Source organism: Tachyglossus aculeatus, chromosome 15, assembly GCF_015852505.1.
Source record: "Tachyglossus aculeatus isolate mTacAcu1 chromosome 15, mTacAcu1.pri, whole genome shotgun sequence".
Lineage (NCBI taxonomy): Eukaryota > Metazoa > Chordata > Mammalia > Monotremata > Tachyglossidae > Tachyglossus > Tachyglossus aculeatus.
In genome coordinates, this window is record NC_052080.1 from 2,605,193 (window position 1) to 2,621,306 (window position 16,114).

A 16,114-nucleotide genomic window follows, 5' to 3' on the forward strand; every position below is an offset into this window, starting at 1 on the left:
CTTAACAAATGCCATCAAAAAAAAAAAATCCCCATTCTGCAGATGAGGGAACTGAAGCCCTGAGAAGTGAATTAATAATAATAATAATTATGGTATTGGTTAAGCACTTACTATGTGCCGAGCACTGTTGCCCGAGGTCACCCAGAAGATCAATCAATCAATCGTATTTATTAAGCGCTTACTGTGTGCAGAGCACTGGACTAAGCGCTTGGGAAGTACAAGTTGGCAACATATAGAGACAGTCCCTACCCAACAGTGGGCTCACAGTCTAGAAGATATATGGTGGAGCCTGAATTAGAACCCAGGTCCTTCCAACTCCCAGGCCCGGGTTCTAGCCACTAGCCTCCGCTGCCATCCTCCCTCGCCTAGTTCAGTCATTCATTCAATCGTATTTATTGAGTGCTTACTGTGTGCGGAGCACTGTACTAAGCGCTTGGGAAGTACAAGTTGGTAACATATAAAGACAGGCCCTACCCAACAGTGGGCTCACGGTCTAAAAGCCTAGTTCATTCATTCATTCATTCATTCAATCACATTTATTGAGCGCTTACTGTGTGCAGAGCACTGTACTAAGCGCTTGGGAAGTACAAGTTGGCAACATATAGAGACAGTCCCTACCCAACAGTGGGCTCACAGTCTAGAAGATATATGGTGGAGCCTGAATTAGAACCCAGGTCCTTCCAACTCCCAGGCCCGGGTTCTAGCCACTAGGCCCGCTGCCATCCTACCTCGCCTAGTTCATTCATTCATTCAATCGTATTTATTGAGCGCTTACTGTGTGCAGAGCACTGTACTAAGCGCTTGGGAAGTACAAGTTGGCAACATCTAGAGACGGTCCCTACCCAACAGCGGGCTCACGGTCTAAAAGCCTAGTTCATTCATTCATTTATTCATTCAATCGTATTTATTGAGCGCTTACTGTGTGCAGAGCACTGGACTAAGCGCTTGGGAAGTCCAAGTTGGCAACACCTAGAGACGGTCCCTACCCAACAGTGGGCTCACGGTCTAAAAGCCTAGTTGCGACTCAGATGTACGGAAAGAACTCCTCTTTTCTGTTTTTTCTTCACCGCCAGTGACCCCATCCTCTCTTACGTCTGTCAAGTCTCAGGCCGACGCTTTTCTTTCTCGAGGGAAGAAAACAAACACCCACAGACACATCCTTAGTCTAAAATGATAAAAATCGGATTGGGCTTCTTCCGTTAACATACTCAATCGCCCCGTTTGTCTCCGTCGGCCGGTGGCATTTATTGAGCGCTTCCTACGTGAGGAGTACCGTACTGAGCCTTTGGAAGAGTACGAAACACCCACAGACGCATCTTAGTCTAAAATGATAAAAATCGGTTTGGGCTTCTTCCGTTAACATACTCAATCGCCCCGTTTGTCTCCGTCGGCCGGTGGTATTTATTGAGCGCTTCCTACGTGAGGAGTACCGTACCGAGCCTTTGGAAGAGCACGATACAGCCGAATCAACCACGTTCCCTGCCCGTAAAGGGCCGATGATCTACAGTCTCAAAACATCAGCGGGCAGACACGACCCCTCTAGGGAAGACCCAAGTGTCAAGAATCAACAATCAACTCCTCTTTTGTGTCCCGGGAGAGACGCCCGGAAGCCGACCGCCTCTCAAGGAAACCCACGGACGTCTCCATCAGTCAACCGATGCCGTTTACTGAGCGCCGTGTGCCGAGCACTGTGCTAAGCGTTCGGGAGAGGTCCGATACCACATAATAGGTCGACGCCTTCCCTGCTCGCAACGAGCTAACGGTCAAGAGGGCCTGATGCTGGACTATAAACTCACCGTGGGCAGGGATTGTGCGTGTTGTAGTGGACTCTCCCAAGCGCTCAGTACAGTGCTTCGCACCCGGATAGAGCTCCAATACGACAGACCGAGAACCTGGCCGATCAGTCTCCCCAGGAGAATCCCAGAAGCGCGGGGATGGCGGTGACGATGAGGTGTGGCACCCGTTAGGGGCTTACCACGTGCCGGGCACTGGAGTCAGAGGCCATGGGTTCGAATCCCGCCTCCGCCACACGTCTGCTGTGTGATCTGGGCAAGTCACTTCACTTCTCTGGGCCTCAGTTCCCTCATCTGTAAAAGGGGGATTGAGACTGTGAGCCCCACGTGGGACAACCTGATCACTCTGGATCCTCCCCGGCGCTTAGAACGGTGCTTTGCACATAGTAAGTGCCCAACAAATGCCACTGGAGTCAGAGGTCACGGGTTCGAATCCCGCCTCCGCCACATGTCTGCTGTGTGATCTGGGCAAGTCACTTCACTTCTCTGGGCCTCAGTTCCCTCATCTGTAAAAGGGGGATTGAGACTGTGAGCCCCACGTGGGACAACCTGATCACTCTGTATCCTCCCCGGCGCTTAGAACGGTGCTTTGCACATAGTAAGTGCCCAATAAATGCCACTGGAGTCAGAGGTCACGGGTTCGAATCCCGACTCCGCCACACGTCTGCTGTGTGATCTGGGCAAGTCATTTCACTTCTCTGGGCCTCAGTTCCCTCATCTGTGAAATGGGGATTGAGACTGTGAGCCCCACGTGGGACAACCTGATCACTCTGTATCCTCCCCGGCGCTTAGAACGGTGCTTTGCACATAGTAAGTGCCCAATAAATGCCACTGGAGTCAGAGGTCACGGGTTCGAATCCCGACTCCGCCACACGTCTGCTGTGTGATCTGGGCAAGTCACTTCACTTCTCTGGGCCTCAGTTCCCTGATCTGTAAAGTGGGGATTAAGACTGTGAGCCCCACGTGGGACAACCTGATCACTCTGTATTCTCCCCAGCGCTTAGAACAGTGCTTGGCACATAGTAAGCGCTTAACAAATGCCAATTATTATTATTACTGAGCGCTGGGGTGGATATAAGCAGATCAGGTGGGACCCAGTCCCTGACTGATGCACGGTTCACGGTCTTCACCCTCGTTTGACAGGGGAGGGAACCGAGGCCCGCAGAAGTGAAGCGGCTCGCCCAGGGTCAGGCGGCAGACGGGTGGCGGAGCCGGGATCGGATCCCAGGCCCGTCCGACTCCCGGGATCTACCCACTGGGCCGCACGGCTTCTCGGTGGTTCCCGATCAGAGCCCGTCCCTTCTCCGAGGCGGGAAGCCGCACCCGGCGACGATTTCGCCGCGAACGTGAAGCGAACCGAGGAGTTTCATTGCCGCTGCTCCGGGAAAGATGTCACTTGACGTGATTAAAAATAAATAGGAGTAGGCAACCTAATGGGTAGTTTGAACACGGGAGTGAAGCGAAAGGAGGGAGAAAAGAGCTTCCAAACACGACCAGAACCGGAATGCCAATTCGCTCTGTGAAGTGGAAACCCCCATCGTGTGAAACATTAAGAGAAATTAAAGCGACCAACGCGGGAGACGGAAAGTAGGGCCGGATTAGCATAAGGGGCCCTATTGACTCCGTCGATGAAAAGGGACCGGGGGAAGAGAATAAAAATAGGAAGCGGGAAGGGAAAGACGCATGGTCCGTTTTCCCGGCCGCCTCGCGGGACGGGTTCACCGGCCGGGTTCGTTTCGTTGCCCGGCGCGTAAGAGACGGGAGCCCGGGCTCTGGAAATCGGCGCTTCGGCGGGCGGAATCCCGACGAGCCCGCCTGGGCCTCTCGGCCCCGGGACTCGTCACCGCCCTCCGTCGTGCCCGGTCCCGTTTCTCACCATCTTCCCGGTTTAGCGCCGCGGGGCCTCGCTCTCCAAATAGGCTTCCTTCTCCCCTGACACGATGATGGGTAAATACCAGCTGGGGGGGCGGGCTTGGGTTCGATTAACCTCCTGTCGCGGCCCGGATGGCCCTTTCCCCGGGCCGGATGGGCGGCCGTTCCCAATCGCCGACCCTCCTGCGGCCGGACCCCGGTGGTGTCTATTCAGGAGCCCGCGGGGATCGGCTTTGATCCCCTGCCCGTTCCCGTGGACCGTCTTTTTAGTTTGCGTGGCATTTGGTCTGCGCTCGCTAGGCGCCGGGCACCGTACTCAATGGTCGACGGGTCGGCCGCGGCCCCCGTCTCCCACTGGGCTCCCGGCCTTCACCTCCATATACCCGATGAGGGAACTGAGGCTCAGGCAAGCCAAGTGACTTGCCCAAGGTCATCCGACTTTTTATTTTATTTTGTTAATATGTTTTGTTCTGTGTCCCCCTTCTAGACTGTGAGCCCGCTGTTGGGTAGGGACCGTCTCTATACGTTGCCAACTTGTACTTCCCAAGCGCTTAGTACAGTGCTCGGCACACAGTCAGCACTCAATAAATACGATTGATTGATTGATTGAGCCGACAGACAAGCGGCCGACCCAGAACTGGAACTCGGGTCCTTCGGACTCCCAGGCCAGGCGGTACCCACTGAGCCGCGCTGCTTCTCTTAGTAATAATAATAATGGTATTTATTAAGCGCTTACTATGTGCAAAGCACCGTTCTAAGCGCGGGGGAGGATACAAGGTGATCAGGCTGTCCCACGGGGGGCTCACAGTCTTCATCCCCATTTTGCAGATGAGGGAACTGAGGCCCAGAGAAGTGAAGCGACTCGCCCAAAGTCACGCAGCTGACAGTTGGCGGAGCCGGGATTTGAACCCGTGACCTCTGACTCCAAAGCCCGGGCTCTTTCCACTGAGCCACGTAGTACTGCCCGACTGATGGGTAGGGACTGTCTCTATATGTTGCCAACTTGTACTTCCCAAGCGTTTAGTACAGTGCTCTGCACACAGTAAGCGCTCAATAAATACGATTGATTGATTGACTACCCAAGCACCATCTAAGCCCTCCTTTCCTCTCCTCCCGCTCCCTTGAGCGTCGCCCTGACTTGCTCCTTTTATTCATCCCCCTCCCAGCCCAGAGCCCTTCCATCCTTATCCATCACTTTATTTCCTTCTGTTCATGTCCGTCTCCCCGGCTGACGGCACTTGTTAAACGCTTACTATGTGCCCGGCACTGTACTAAGCGCTGGGGTGGATCCAAGCAAATCGTGTTGGACACAGCCCCTGTCCTACGGGGGGCTCGCAGTCTCCATCCCCGTTTTCCAGACGAGGCCTGGAGAAGTGAAGTGACTTGACCAAGGTCGCGCAGCTGGCAAGTGGCAGAGCCGGGATTTTACTGTTGGATTGGAACTCAGGACCTACTGACTCCAAGGCCGGGGCTCTGGAGTGTAAGCTCATGGTGGGTAGGGAATGAGGGCATTTCATAATAATAATTATTATAACTTATTATGTGTGGCTCCGTGGAATGAGCACGGGCTTTGGAGTCAGAGGTCATGGGTTCAAATCCCGGCTCCGCCACTTGTCAGCTGTGTGACTTTGGCCAAGTCACTTCACTTCTCTGGGCCTCAGTTACCTCATCTGTAAAATGGGGATTAAAACTGTGAGCCCCCCGTGGGACAACTGATCACCTTGTAACCTCCCCAGCGCTTAGAACAGTGCCTTGCACAGAGTAAGTGCTTAATAAATGCCATTATCTTTTAGACTGTGAGCCCACTGTTGGGTAGGGACAGTCTCTATATGTTGCCAATTTGTACTTCCCAAGCGCTTAGTACAGTGCTCTGCACATAGTAAGCGCTCAATAAATACGATTGATGATGATGACGATGATTATAATACATATTATATTATATGTAAATAATATTATTATTATTATGGTATTTGCTAAGCGCTTACTATGTGTCAAGCACTTTAGTAGATACAGGATCATCATGCTGTCCTACGTGGGGCTCACCCTTCTAATCCCCATTTTCCAGATGAGGTAACTGAGGCACAGAGAAGTTAAGCGGCCTGCCCACGGTCACACAGCAGACAAGTGGAAGAGCTGGGATTTTACTGTTGGATTGGACTCTCCCAAGCGCTTAGTACAGTGCTCTGCACACAGTAAGTGCTCGATAAATACGGTGAATGAATGAATCACCGGGAGCCTCCCCGGGGCCACCTCGCAAACCCCGGGACTTGTCCTTGGAGCCGGACGCTTGCCTGGAATCGGCCTCTGAGAGGGGAGCGTCCGCTGGAGTCGGGCCCACGCTCCCATGGAGATTGGCCGGGCCTCGACGGGGACTTTTTCCTCAGTTTCCCCCCCGTCCGGTGCCCCGCCTCGCCACTGAAACCGCCGCCTCCGGGCGGGCCTCCGGGTCCGGCCCCGCAGACCACGGGCCAAGTCACTGCTCTCCCCAGCGTGGCTTCGTGGAAAGAGCCCGGCTTTGGGAGTCAGAGGTCATGGATTCTAATCCCGGCCCGGCCGCTTATCGGCAGTGCAGCTTTGGGCGAGTTGCTTCGCTCCTCTGGGCCTCAGTCCCTCATCTGGAAAATGGGGGTGACGGCCGGGAGCCCCACGTGGGACAACCTGATGACCCCGCATCTCCCCCAGCGCTGAACAAATACCACCGTCCCCACCATCCCCTTCCCTCCTCCGTGCTCGGGCGGAAGGCACCGGGGGAGGGAGGTGGTCACTGAAATCAATCAATCAATCAATCAATCAATCGTATTTATTGAGCGCTTACTATGTGCAGAGCACTCTACTAAGCGCTTGAGAAGTACAAATTGGCAACACATAGAGACAGTCCCTACCCAACAGTGGGCTCACAGTCTAAAAGGGGGAGACAGAGAACAGAACCAAACATACCAACAAAATAAAATAGGATAGAAATGTACAAGCAAAATAAATAGAGTAATAAATATGTACAACCATATATACATATATACAGGTGCTGTGGGGAAGGGAAGGAGGTAAGATGGGGGGGGATGGAGAGGGGGACGAGGGGGAGAGGAAGGAAGGGGCTCAGTCTGGGAAGGCCTCCTGGAGGAGGGGAGCTCTCAGCAGGGCCTTGAAGGGAGGAAGAGAGCTAGCTTGGCGGAGGGGCAGAGGGATTGGGGGCATTCCAGGCCCGGGGGGAAAGGAAACGCCCGCCCGCCTGCTTCGACCCATCCCGCGGCCGATCCAATTATTTGGGCCGGAGAACGAGGAAGGGGGTTGGCAGAGGTTGCGGAAAACGAGCCCCAATTTCTTTTCCCCCCTCCCCAGAGTTCAGGCCCAGCTGTCCAAGGCCCCATGAAACGGAATCCGCCCCTCCTCCTCGCGCAGAAACACGTCCTGAAACCCGAAGAACAATGCGGGCTTTTAATAGCCCGTTAGCTTATTAGCCGGCCTAGGCAGCCGGGTGCCCAAGAACCAGCAGCCCTCCTCCGCCGGGCGGAACAAGAAACCCTCCGTTAAGCCGCTGAGCGAAAAAGGCCAAGGCCCAATTACGCTCTAATTGCCGTGTGGAACCGCTCTGGGGGCCCTAGGGCAGCGCCGTTCCCTCCTTAGAAAGCCAGAATAATAATCATCATCATCATCATCATCATCATCATAATCATAATAATAAGCGCCTACTCCGGGCCAAGCACTGTTCTAAGCGTTCTTCCTTCAAGGCCCTGCTGAGAGCTCACCTCCTCCAGGAGGCCTTCCCAGACTGAGCCCCTTCCTTCCTCCCCCCTTCATCCCCCCATCTTACCTCCTTCCCTTCCCCACAGCACCTGTATATATGTATATATGTTTGTACATATTTATTACTCTATTTATTTATTTTGCTTGTACATATCTATTCTATTTATTTTATTTTGTTAGTATGTTTGGTTTTGTTCTCTGTCTCCCTCTTTTAGACTGTGAGCCCACTGTTGGGTAGGGACTGTCTCTATATGTTGCCAATTTGTACTTCCCAAGCGCTTAGTACAGTGCTCTGCACATAGTAAGCGCTCAATAAATACGATTGATGATGATGATAGATACGCGTCATTCAGTTTTGGACACGGTCCCTGTCAATCAATCAATCAATCAATCGTATTTATTGAGCGCTTACTGTGTGCAGAGCACTGTACTAAGTGCTTGGGAAGTACAAGTTGGCGACACGTGGGGCTCACGCTCTTCATTCCCATTTGACGGATGAGGGAACGGATGATGATGATAGCATTTATTAAGCGCTTACTACGTGCAAAGCACCGTTCTAAGCGCTGGGGAGGTTACAAGGTGATCGGGTTGTCCCACGGGGGGCTCACAGTCTTAATCCCCATTTTACAGATGAGTCAACTGAGGCCCAGAGAAGTGAAGTGACTTGCCCAAAGTCACACAGCGGACAATTGGCGGAGCCGGGATTTGAACCCATGACCTCTGACTCCAAAGCCCGGGCTCTTTCCACCGAGCCACGCTGCTTCTCATGTAACGGAGGCCCAGGGAAGGGAAGTGAAGCGTCCAAGGTCACACGGGAGACACGTGGCGGGGCCGAGGTTTAGAACCCGATGCCCAGGCCCGAGTTCTCGCCTCCGCGCCGCGCTGCCCCTCTGTTTGGCTAATTTTTTTCGACTTGTGCCCTTCCAAATGCTTAGCCTGGTGTCCCGCACGCAGTGAGCGCTCAAACGATAGCAGCGATCCATCGGGGGCCGGGGACCGAACCGGCCCGAGTTGGAAGTGACCCGACTGACCGTTGAGTCCGACCGTCTCCTTTAGGGATTACCCTCTTCTTGCGTCCCGTTTGGTGGGTCCCTTCCAAATCATCATCCATCATCATCAATCGTATTTACTGAGCGCTTACTATGCGCAGAGCACTGGACTAAGCGCTTGGGAAGTACAAATTGGCAACATATAGAGACGGTCCCTACCCAACAGTGGGCTCACAGTCTAAAAGTGGGCTCACAGTCTAAAAGTCATTTCCATTTTGGGAGCTTCTCCCTTCTCATCATCATCATCATCAATCGTATTTATTGAGCGCTTACTATGCGCAGAGCACTGGACTAAGCGCTTGGGAAGTACAAATTGGCAACATATAGAGACGGTCCCTACCCAACAGTGGGCTCACAGTCTAAAAGGGGGAGACAGAGAACAAAACCAAACATACTAACAAAATAAAATAAATAGAATAGCTATGTACAAGTAAAATAAATAAATAAATATGCACAAACATATATACATATATACAGGTATATATATACATATATAAATCACTGAAAAAGGCGCTGCGGGGGCACCGGGGAGGGGGGGAGAGGAAGGAATTTCCTCGACTGGTAAATAAAACACCGTTTCAAAGGAGGGCTGGCGAAGGGTCAAACTGCCCGAATTAATAACGGAGAGGAAACAGGAACAGCTGCGCGGCCCAAAAGGGACCCCGATTTTCGGAGAAGGAACAAGATCTCCACAGCCATTACTAGAGGTCTCAGGAATCCCTGGCAAATAATCAAACAATTTCCCAACACACATACGCAGCGATCTAGACAATCCTTCTTCCCCACCCTTTCCAAAAAAACCCAAAAAAACCCACCAAAAAAATCCCAACCAACCACACTCCCTCTCACTGTGGGAATTCAACCCGGAATTTCGGATCCGGCAGGTCGATCCAGGATCACGCTTCCTGCTGGACGCCGACGGCCGTTTCTTTTCAACGGCTTCTGGTCAACCTTGGCTTGTGGAATAGAAACAGGGCAACGAGCCGGTGGATGGGGTCCACCTGTCTGCTGTGTGACCTTGGACAAGTCACTTCACTTCTAATAATAACAACGATTATGGTATTTGTTAAGCCCTTACTACGTGCCAGGCTCTGTTCTAAGCGCCGGGGTAGATACAAGATAATCGGGTGGGACGCCGTCCCTGTCCCCCGTGGGGCTCCCGCTCTCAATCTCCGTTTTACAGATGAGGCCACTGAGGCACAGAAGCGAAGTGACTTCCCCAAGGTCCCACGGCACACAAGTGGCGGAGGCAGGATTAGAACCCACGACCTTCTGAATCCTAGGTCTGGGCTCTATCCGCTAGGCCGAGCCGCTCCTCTGGGCCTCGGCTGCCTCGTCTGGAAAATGGGGATCAAGACTGTGGGACGGGGACTGTGTGCAACCCGATTAGCTTCTATCTATCCCGGCGCTCAGTACAGTGTCTGGCACCTAGTGAGCGCGTCACCAATACCCTTAAAACCCAAAAAGCTGACCGGGAAAATGGGTGTCCTCAGGGCCTGATGGTGGTAGCATCTCTAAACCCTGACATCTCATCTCAAGTCGGGCAACCGAGGCACGTAACGAAGTGCGATTTCGCAAGGACAATCTTCCAGTCAAATTCCATTTTATCCCGGACTGACGGTTCCCACCCTCCCCTTTTCCTCTGCCCGACGAGGACGGGCTCCTCCGTTGCGACTGTGAGCCCACTGTTGGGTAGGAACTGTCTCTCTATGTTGCCAACTTGGACTTCCCAAGCGCTTAGCACAGTGCTCTGCACGCAGTAAGCGCTCAATAAATACGATTGATTGACTGAACGAACCCTGAACCGGAAGGAATGACAGCTTCTAAATAATAATAACGGTATTTGTTTAGTACTTCCTATGTGCCGAGCAACGTTCTAAGTGCCGGGGAAGATACGAGGTAATCAGGTTGTCCCACTTGGGGTTCATCTGATAAGATCCCCATTTTGCGGAGGAGGTAACTGAGGCCCAGAGAACTGAAGTGGCTTGCCCAAAGTCTCATAGCCGATAAACGGCGGAGCTGGGATTATTTGACTCCCAAGCACGGGCTTTTTCCACCGCGTCACTCCGTCCCCCTGGATCACCATCCTGGGAAGGGCCTTCGAAACACCTTAGAACAGCGCTTTGCACATAGTAAGCGCTTAATAAACGCCATCAAAAAATAAACAAAAAAAACCCACCTGTCCAAGGACACGCTGGTCACTCAGACACAAACACACACATACACAAACACCTCCCACCATGCCAACACAGAAAAGTTTGAGAAAGGGTGGGGGCTTCCAAACACTTTCCAAAGGACACACTGGTCATGATAATAATAACGACAATGGCATCTGTTAAGTGCCTACTATGAGCCAAGCACTGTTCTAATAATAATAATAATAATTGGCATTTGTTAAGCGCTTACTATGAGCCAAGCACTGTTCTAATAATAATAATAATTGGCATTTGTTAAGCGCTTACTACGTGCAAAGCACTGTTCTAAGCGCTGGAGAGGATACAGGGTGATCAGGTTGTCCCACGTGGGGCTCACAGTCTTAATCCCCATTTACCAGATGAGGTCACTGAGGCCCAGAGAAGTGACTTGCCCAGCTCACACAGCAGCAGACGTGTGGCGGAGTCGGCATTCGAACCCGTGACCTCCGACTCCAAAGCCCGTGCTCGTTCCACTGAGCCACGCCGCTTCTCTAAGCGCTGCGGTAGATACAAGCAGGTTGGCCCACGTGAGGCTCACACAGTGTTCATCCCCATTTTACAGAGGAGGTCACCGAGGCCCGGAGAAGCCAAGTGACCTCGCCAAGGCCGCACGGCAGTCGAGTGGCGGAGCCGGGTCCCCCCCGCCGCGGAGCCCGTGCTCGTGACGTTGGGCTTCACGTGACACAAGCGCACCTACCGCACAAACAAACAAAATAACACCAACAAGCCAGTCCGGTCGGACGGGGGGTCGTTAAATGGCGGGAATCCCGGCGCGTCCCCCCAAAAACACCTCATCGATTAATGATCCCAAGGGATCTGCCGCCATCTAGTGAACCGCCGCCTCAATGACTCGGGAAAAACCGCTGGAAAACCGAGGAAGTTTTCCGAGAACCGAGAAAACCAGCAGCGCCTCGGGGGCACGGGGATCGACGACCGGTGGCATTAGGGAAGCAGCGTGGCTCGGCGGGAAGAGCCCGGGCTTTGGAGTCAGAGGTCGTGGGTTCAAATCCCAGCTCCTCCAATTTGGGCAAGTCACTTCCCCGTGCCTCAGTTCCCTCATCTGGAAAATGGGGGTGAAGACTGTGAGCCCCCCCCGTGGGACAACCTGGTCACCTTGTAACCTCTCCAGCGCTTAGAACAGTGCTTGGCACGTAGTAGGCGCTTGATAAATGCCATCATCATTTGAGCGCTCCACACCGTCTGCAAAGCGCTGCTCCAGTACTCTGCAGGTGGGAGACTCGATTCTTAGCCCTCAGGGAGTTTGCACTTTAGAGGCCCATCCTCTCCTTTTAATAATGACGATGGTGACGATAATTGTGGTATTTGCTAAGCGCTACTGCGGGCCAGGCACCGTGCTAAGCACTGGGGTAGATGCAGGTTAATCATCATCATCATCATCATCATCAATCGTACTTATTGAGCGCTTACTGTGTGCAGAGCACTGTACTAAGCGCTTGGGAAGTACAAATTGGCAACATCTAGAGACAGTCCCTACCCAACAGTGGGATCGACGAGTCCTCCCTAGCTCCCTCCACCCTTCTGCGGAAATCGTTCCGGATCAACGTGCGGTCCCGTGAAACGGGCCGAGGGCAAGGGGGAAAAGGGATGAAATGAGCCACGTCTCTCGGGAGCATCCATGTCCCGCCCTGAAGGGGACGATTCTCTGTTAGGGATTGTTTGGGAGGAGGGGACGGCACGGTCACCCAACTCTTCCTCCCCTCTAAAGAAAGGGGAAGCGGCGTGGCTCAGTGGAAAGAGCCCGGGTTTTGGAGTCAGAGGTCATGGGTTCAAATCCCGGCTCAGCCAATTGTCAGCTGTGTGACTTTGGGCAAGTCACTTCACTTCTCTGGGCCTCAGTTACCTCATCTGTAAAATGGGGATTAAGACTGGGAGCCCCACGTGGGACAACTTGATCACCTTGTATCTCCCCAGTGCTTAGAACAGTGCTTGGCACATAGTAAGCACTTAACAAATGCCATTATTGTTATTATTATTATTATTATTATTATTATTATTTCCCTGCCCAGGTTGGGGGACCGCTAGGTTTAGTGGCCACAGCCTGGGCTCGGGAGTCAGAAAGTCACGGGTTCTAATCCCATCTCGGCCACTCGTTTGCTGTGAGACCCTGGGCAAGTCACTTCCCTGGGTCTCGGTTCCCTCATCTGGAAAATGGGGATTAAGAAGGTGAGCCCCATGTGGGACATTCATTCAATCACATTTATTGAACGCTAAGCGCTTGGGGAATAGAAGTTGGGACAGGGACTGTGTCCAACTCTTTTAGACTGTGAGCCCACTGTTGGGTAGGGACTGTCTCTAGATGTTGCCAACTTGGACTTCCCAAGCGCTTAGTACAGTGCTCTGCACACAGTAAGCGCTCAATAAATACGATTGATGATGATGATGATGATGATTAACCTGCATCTACCCCAGTGCTTAGCGCGGTGCCTGGCCCGCAGTAGCGCTTAACAAATACCACAATTACCGTCACCATCGTCATTATTAAAAGGAGAGGATGGGCCTCTAAAGTGCAAACTCCCTGAGGGCTAAGAATCGAGTCTCCCACCTGCAGAGTACTGGAGCAGCGCTTTGCAGACGGTGTGGAGTGCTCAAATGATGTCAAGCGCTTACTATGTGCCAAGCACTGTTCTAAGCACTGGGGAGGTTACAAGGTGACCAGGTTGTCCCACGGGGGGCTCACAGTCTTCATCCCCATTTTCCAGATGAGGGAACTGAGGCACGGAGAAGTGACTTGCCCAAATTGGAGGAGCTGGGATTTGAACCCACGACCTCTGACTCCAAAGCCCGGGCTCTTTCCGCTGAGCCACGCTGCTTCTCTAATGCCACCGGTCGATCCCCGTGCTCCCGAGGCGCTGCTGGGATTGCTACTCCATCCCGTCCTCACCTCCCACCCGCATTTTACACGCATCCGCCGGCCCTTCCCTCCATTAACCGCTCAATCCGTGCGCTTGCTGTGTGCTGAGCGCTGTACTGAACGCTTGGGAGAATACAAGACCGCAGAGGGAGCAGACACGTTCCCTGCCCTCAAAAGACAAGGTGGAGGCACAGAGAGAAGGTTCAAATTAGAGGAGCCAACTGTGCGAGCTCGGTTGGAGTAGGGGAGCGGCGAGGTGAGGTAGGAATGACGGAGGGGATTGACAGCTAGACCGAGGGTCTTCACGCCGGCGTTCACGGCCACGCTGTTCGTAATAATAATAATAATAATAATAATGGTGGTATTTGTTATGTGCAAAGCACCGTTCTAAGCGCTGGGGGGATACAAAATGATCAGGTTGTCCCACGTGGGGCTCACAGTCTTAATCCCCATTTTCCAGATGAGGGAACCGAGGCCCAGAGAAGTGAAGTGACTCGCCCAAGGTCACGCAGCTGACAAGTGGCGGAGCTGGGACTTGAACCCACGACCTCTGACTCCAAAGCCCGGGCTCTTTCCACCGAGCCACGCCACTCCGCCTAAACCAGGCCCACACCCGTCAATATCCGGAAATTGCCAATTCCCCCTCCAATGTCGTGGTCCCAGAGAACAAAAATGGGTTCGTAAAATGGGGAGTTAACACTGGGAGCCTCCCGTGGGACAACCTTGTAACCTCCCCAGCGCTTGGAACAGTGCTTTGCACATAGTAAGCGCTTAATAAATGCCGTCACCACCATTATTATTATTATTATTATTATTATTATTATCCGAAAAGTTCTCCAGAACGCCCCGCTTTCCCTCTGCAATCGTTCTGGTAGTGTCTCCATAGAGTTTTCTCGGTCAAAATCCAGAAGTGGTTTACCATCAATCAATCAATCGTGTTTACTGAGCGCTTACTGTGTGCACAGCACTGTACTAAGCGCTTGGGAAGTCCAAGTTGGCAACATATAGAGACGGTCCCTACCCAACAGTGGGTCCTTCCGCACGGTAAACTTGAGTCTCCGCCCTCGACTCTCTGAGCACGGGTGAGTTTTGACTCGTTGCAGATGGCCTGCCTCTCGTTAGCCACTGGCCAAGGTAGGAGTGGAGCGGACAGGCCTCTGCTCGACTCTCCCTCCGGCAGCCGAGCCTGGAAGAGGCCTGGAAACTCTCCGGGGGTGATCCCGAGAGCGGGGAAGACTCCCCTCGGACTGGATATTCGCCCGTACTCGGCTCCTTACCTCTCTTCCTTTGTAGGTCACCAGAGCGGCCAGGGGTTTGGCATAAAAGCGGCTGTAGGAAAATCCCAGGCAGCCGTACATACTGTTGGCGGTGAGCTTCAGAGCCTTCTGCCTTATGTCGTACTGCCAAGTCACAAAACGGGAAACGAATGGATCACCGACGTGATCATCATCATCATCAATTGTATTTATTGAGCGCTTACTATGTGCAGAGCACTGACCGAATGGCACCCGAAAAAGGCTCTCTAATGGACGGACGTGGGGGACCCCCCCGCTGCCTCGGAAACGCTCTCCACGCTCGAGGAAGAGCGTGGAGGCGGTGGAAACGGCTCCCCACAAACAGGGACGCTCGTTGAGGACGCACAGCCCTCACCACGGCACGCTTCTTAAATCCAGTTTTGGTCCTCGAGCTTTAACGCTCGCTGCGTGCAGGGAATCATCATCATCATCATCAATCGTATTTAGTCAATCAATCAATCAATCAATCGTATTTATTGAGCGCTTACTATGTGCAGAGCACTGTACTAAGCGCTTGGGAAGTACAAATTGGCAACACATAGAGACAGTCCCGACCCAACAGTGGGCTCACAGTCTAAAAGGGGGAGACAGAGAACAAAACCAAACATACCAACAAAATAAAATAAATAGGACAGAAATGTACAAGTAAGATAAATAAATAAATAAATAAATAGAGTAATAAATATGTACAACCATATATACATATATACAGGTGCTGTGGGGAAGGGAAGGAGGTAAGATGGGGGGATGGAGAGGGGGAGTATTTAGTGAGCGCTTACTGTGTGCAGAGCACTGGACTAAGCACTTGGGAAGTACAAATTGGCAACATATAGAGATAGTCCCTGCCCAACAGTGGGCTCACAGTCTAAAAGGGGGAGACGGAGAACAAAACCAAACATAGTAACAAAATAAAATAAATAGAATAGATATGTACAAGTAAACTAAATAAATAGAGTAATAAATCTGTACAAACATATCCATATATACAGGTGCTGTGGGGAAGGGAAGGAGGTAAGATGAGGGGGATGGAGAGGGGGACGAGGGGGAGAGGAGGGAAGGGGCTCAGCCTGGGAAGGCCTCCTGGAAGAGGTGAGCTCTCAGTAGGGCCTTGAAGGGAGGAAGAGAGCGAGCTTGGCGGATGGGCAGAGGAATTGGGGGCATTCCAGGCCCGGGGGAGGACGTGGGCCGGGGGTCGACGGCGAGACAGGCGAGAACGAGGCCTAACGGTGAGGAGATTAGCGGCAGAGGAGTGGAGGGTGCAGGCTGGGCTGGAGAAGGAAAAGGAGAGAAGGGAATG

At 52.6% G+C, this 16,114-nt stretch overlaps 1 protein-coding gene across 1 annotated transcript in view; it reads right to left on the minus strand.

Moving 5' to 3' along the window:
• The window catches only part of POLA1 (DNA polymerase alpha 1, catalytic subunit), a 302,830-nt gene that overhangs the window by 223,393 nt on the left and 63,323 nt on the right, over positions 1–16,114 (minus strand). The window contains exon 26 of the mRNA XM_038757398.1: positions 14,800–14,922. Within this exon, the coding sequence (XP_038613326.1) occupies positions 14,800–14,922 (123 nt within the window). The remainder of the gene's footprint in view (positions 1–14,799; positions 14,923–16,114) is intronic.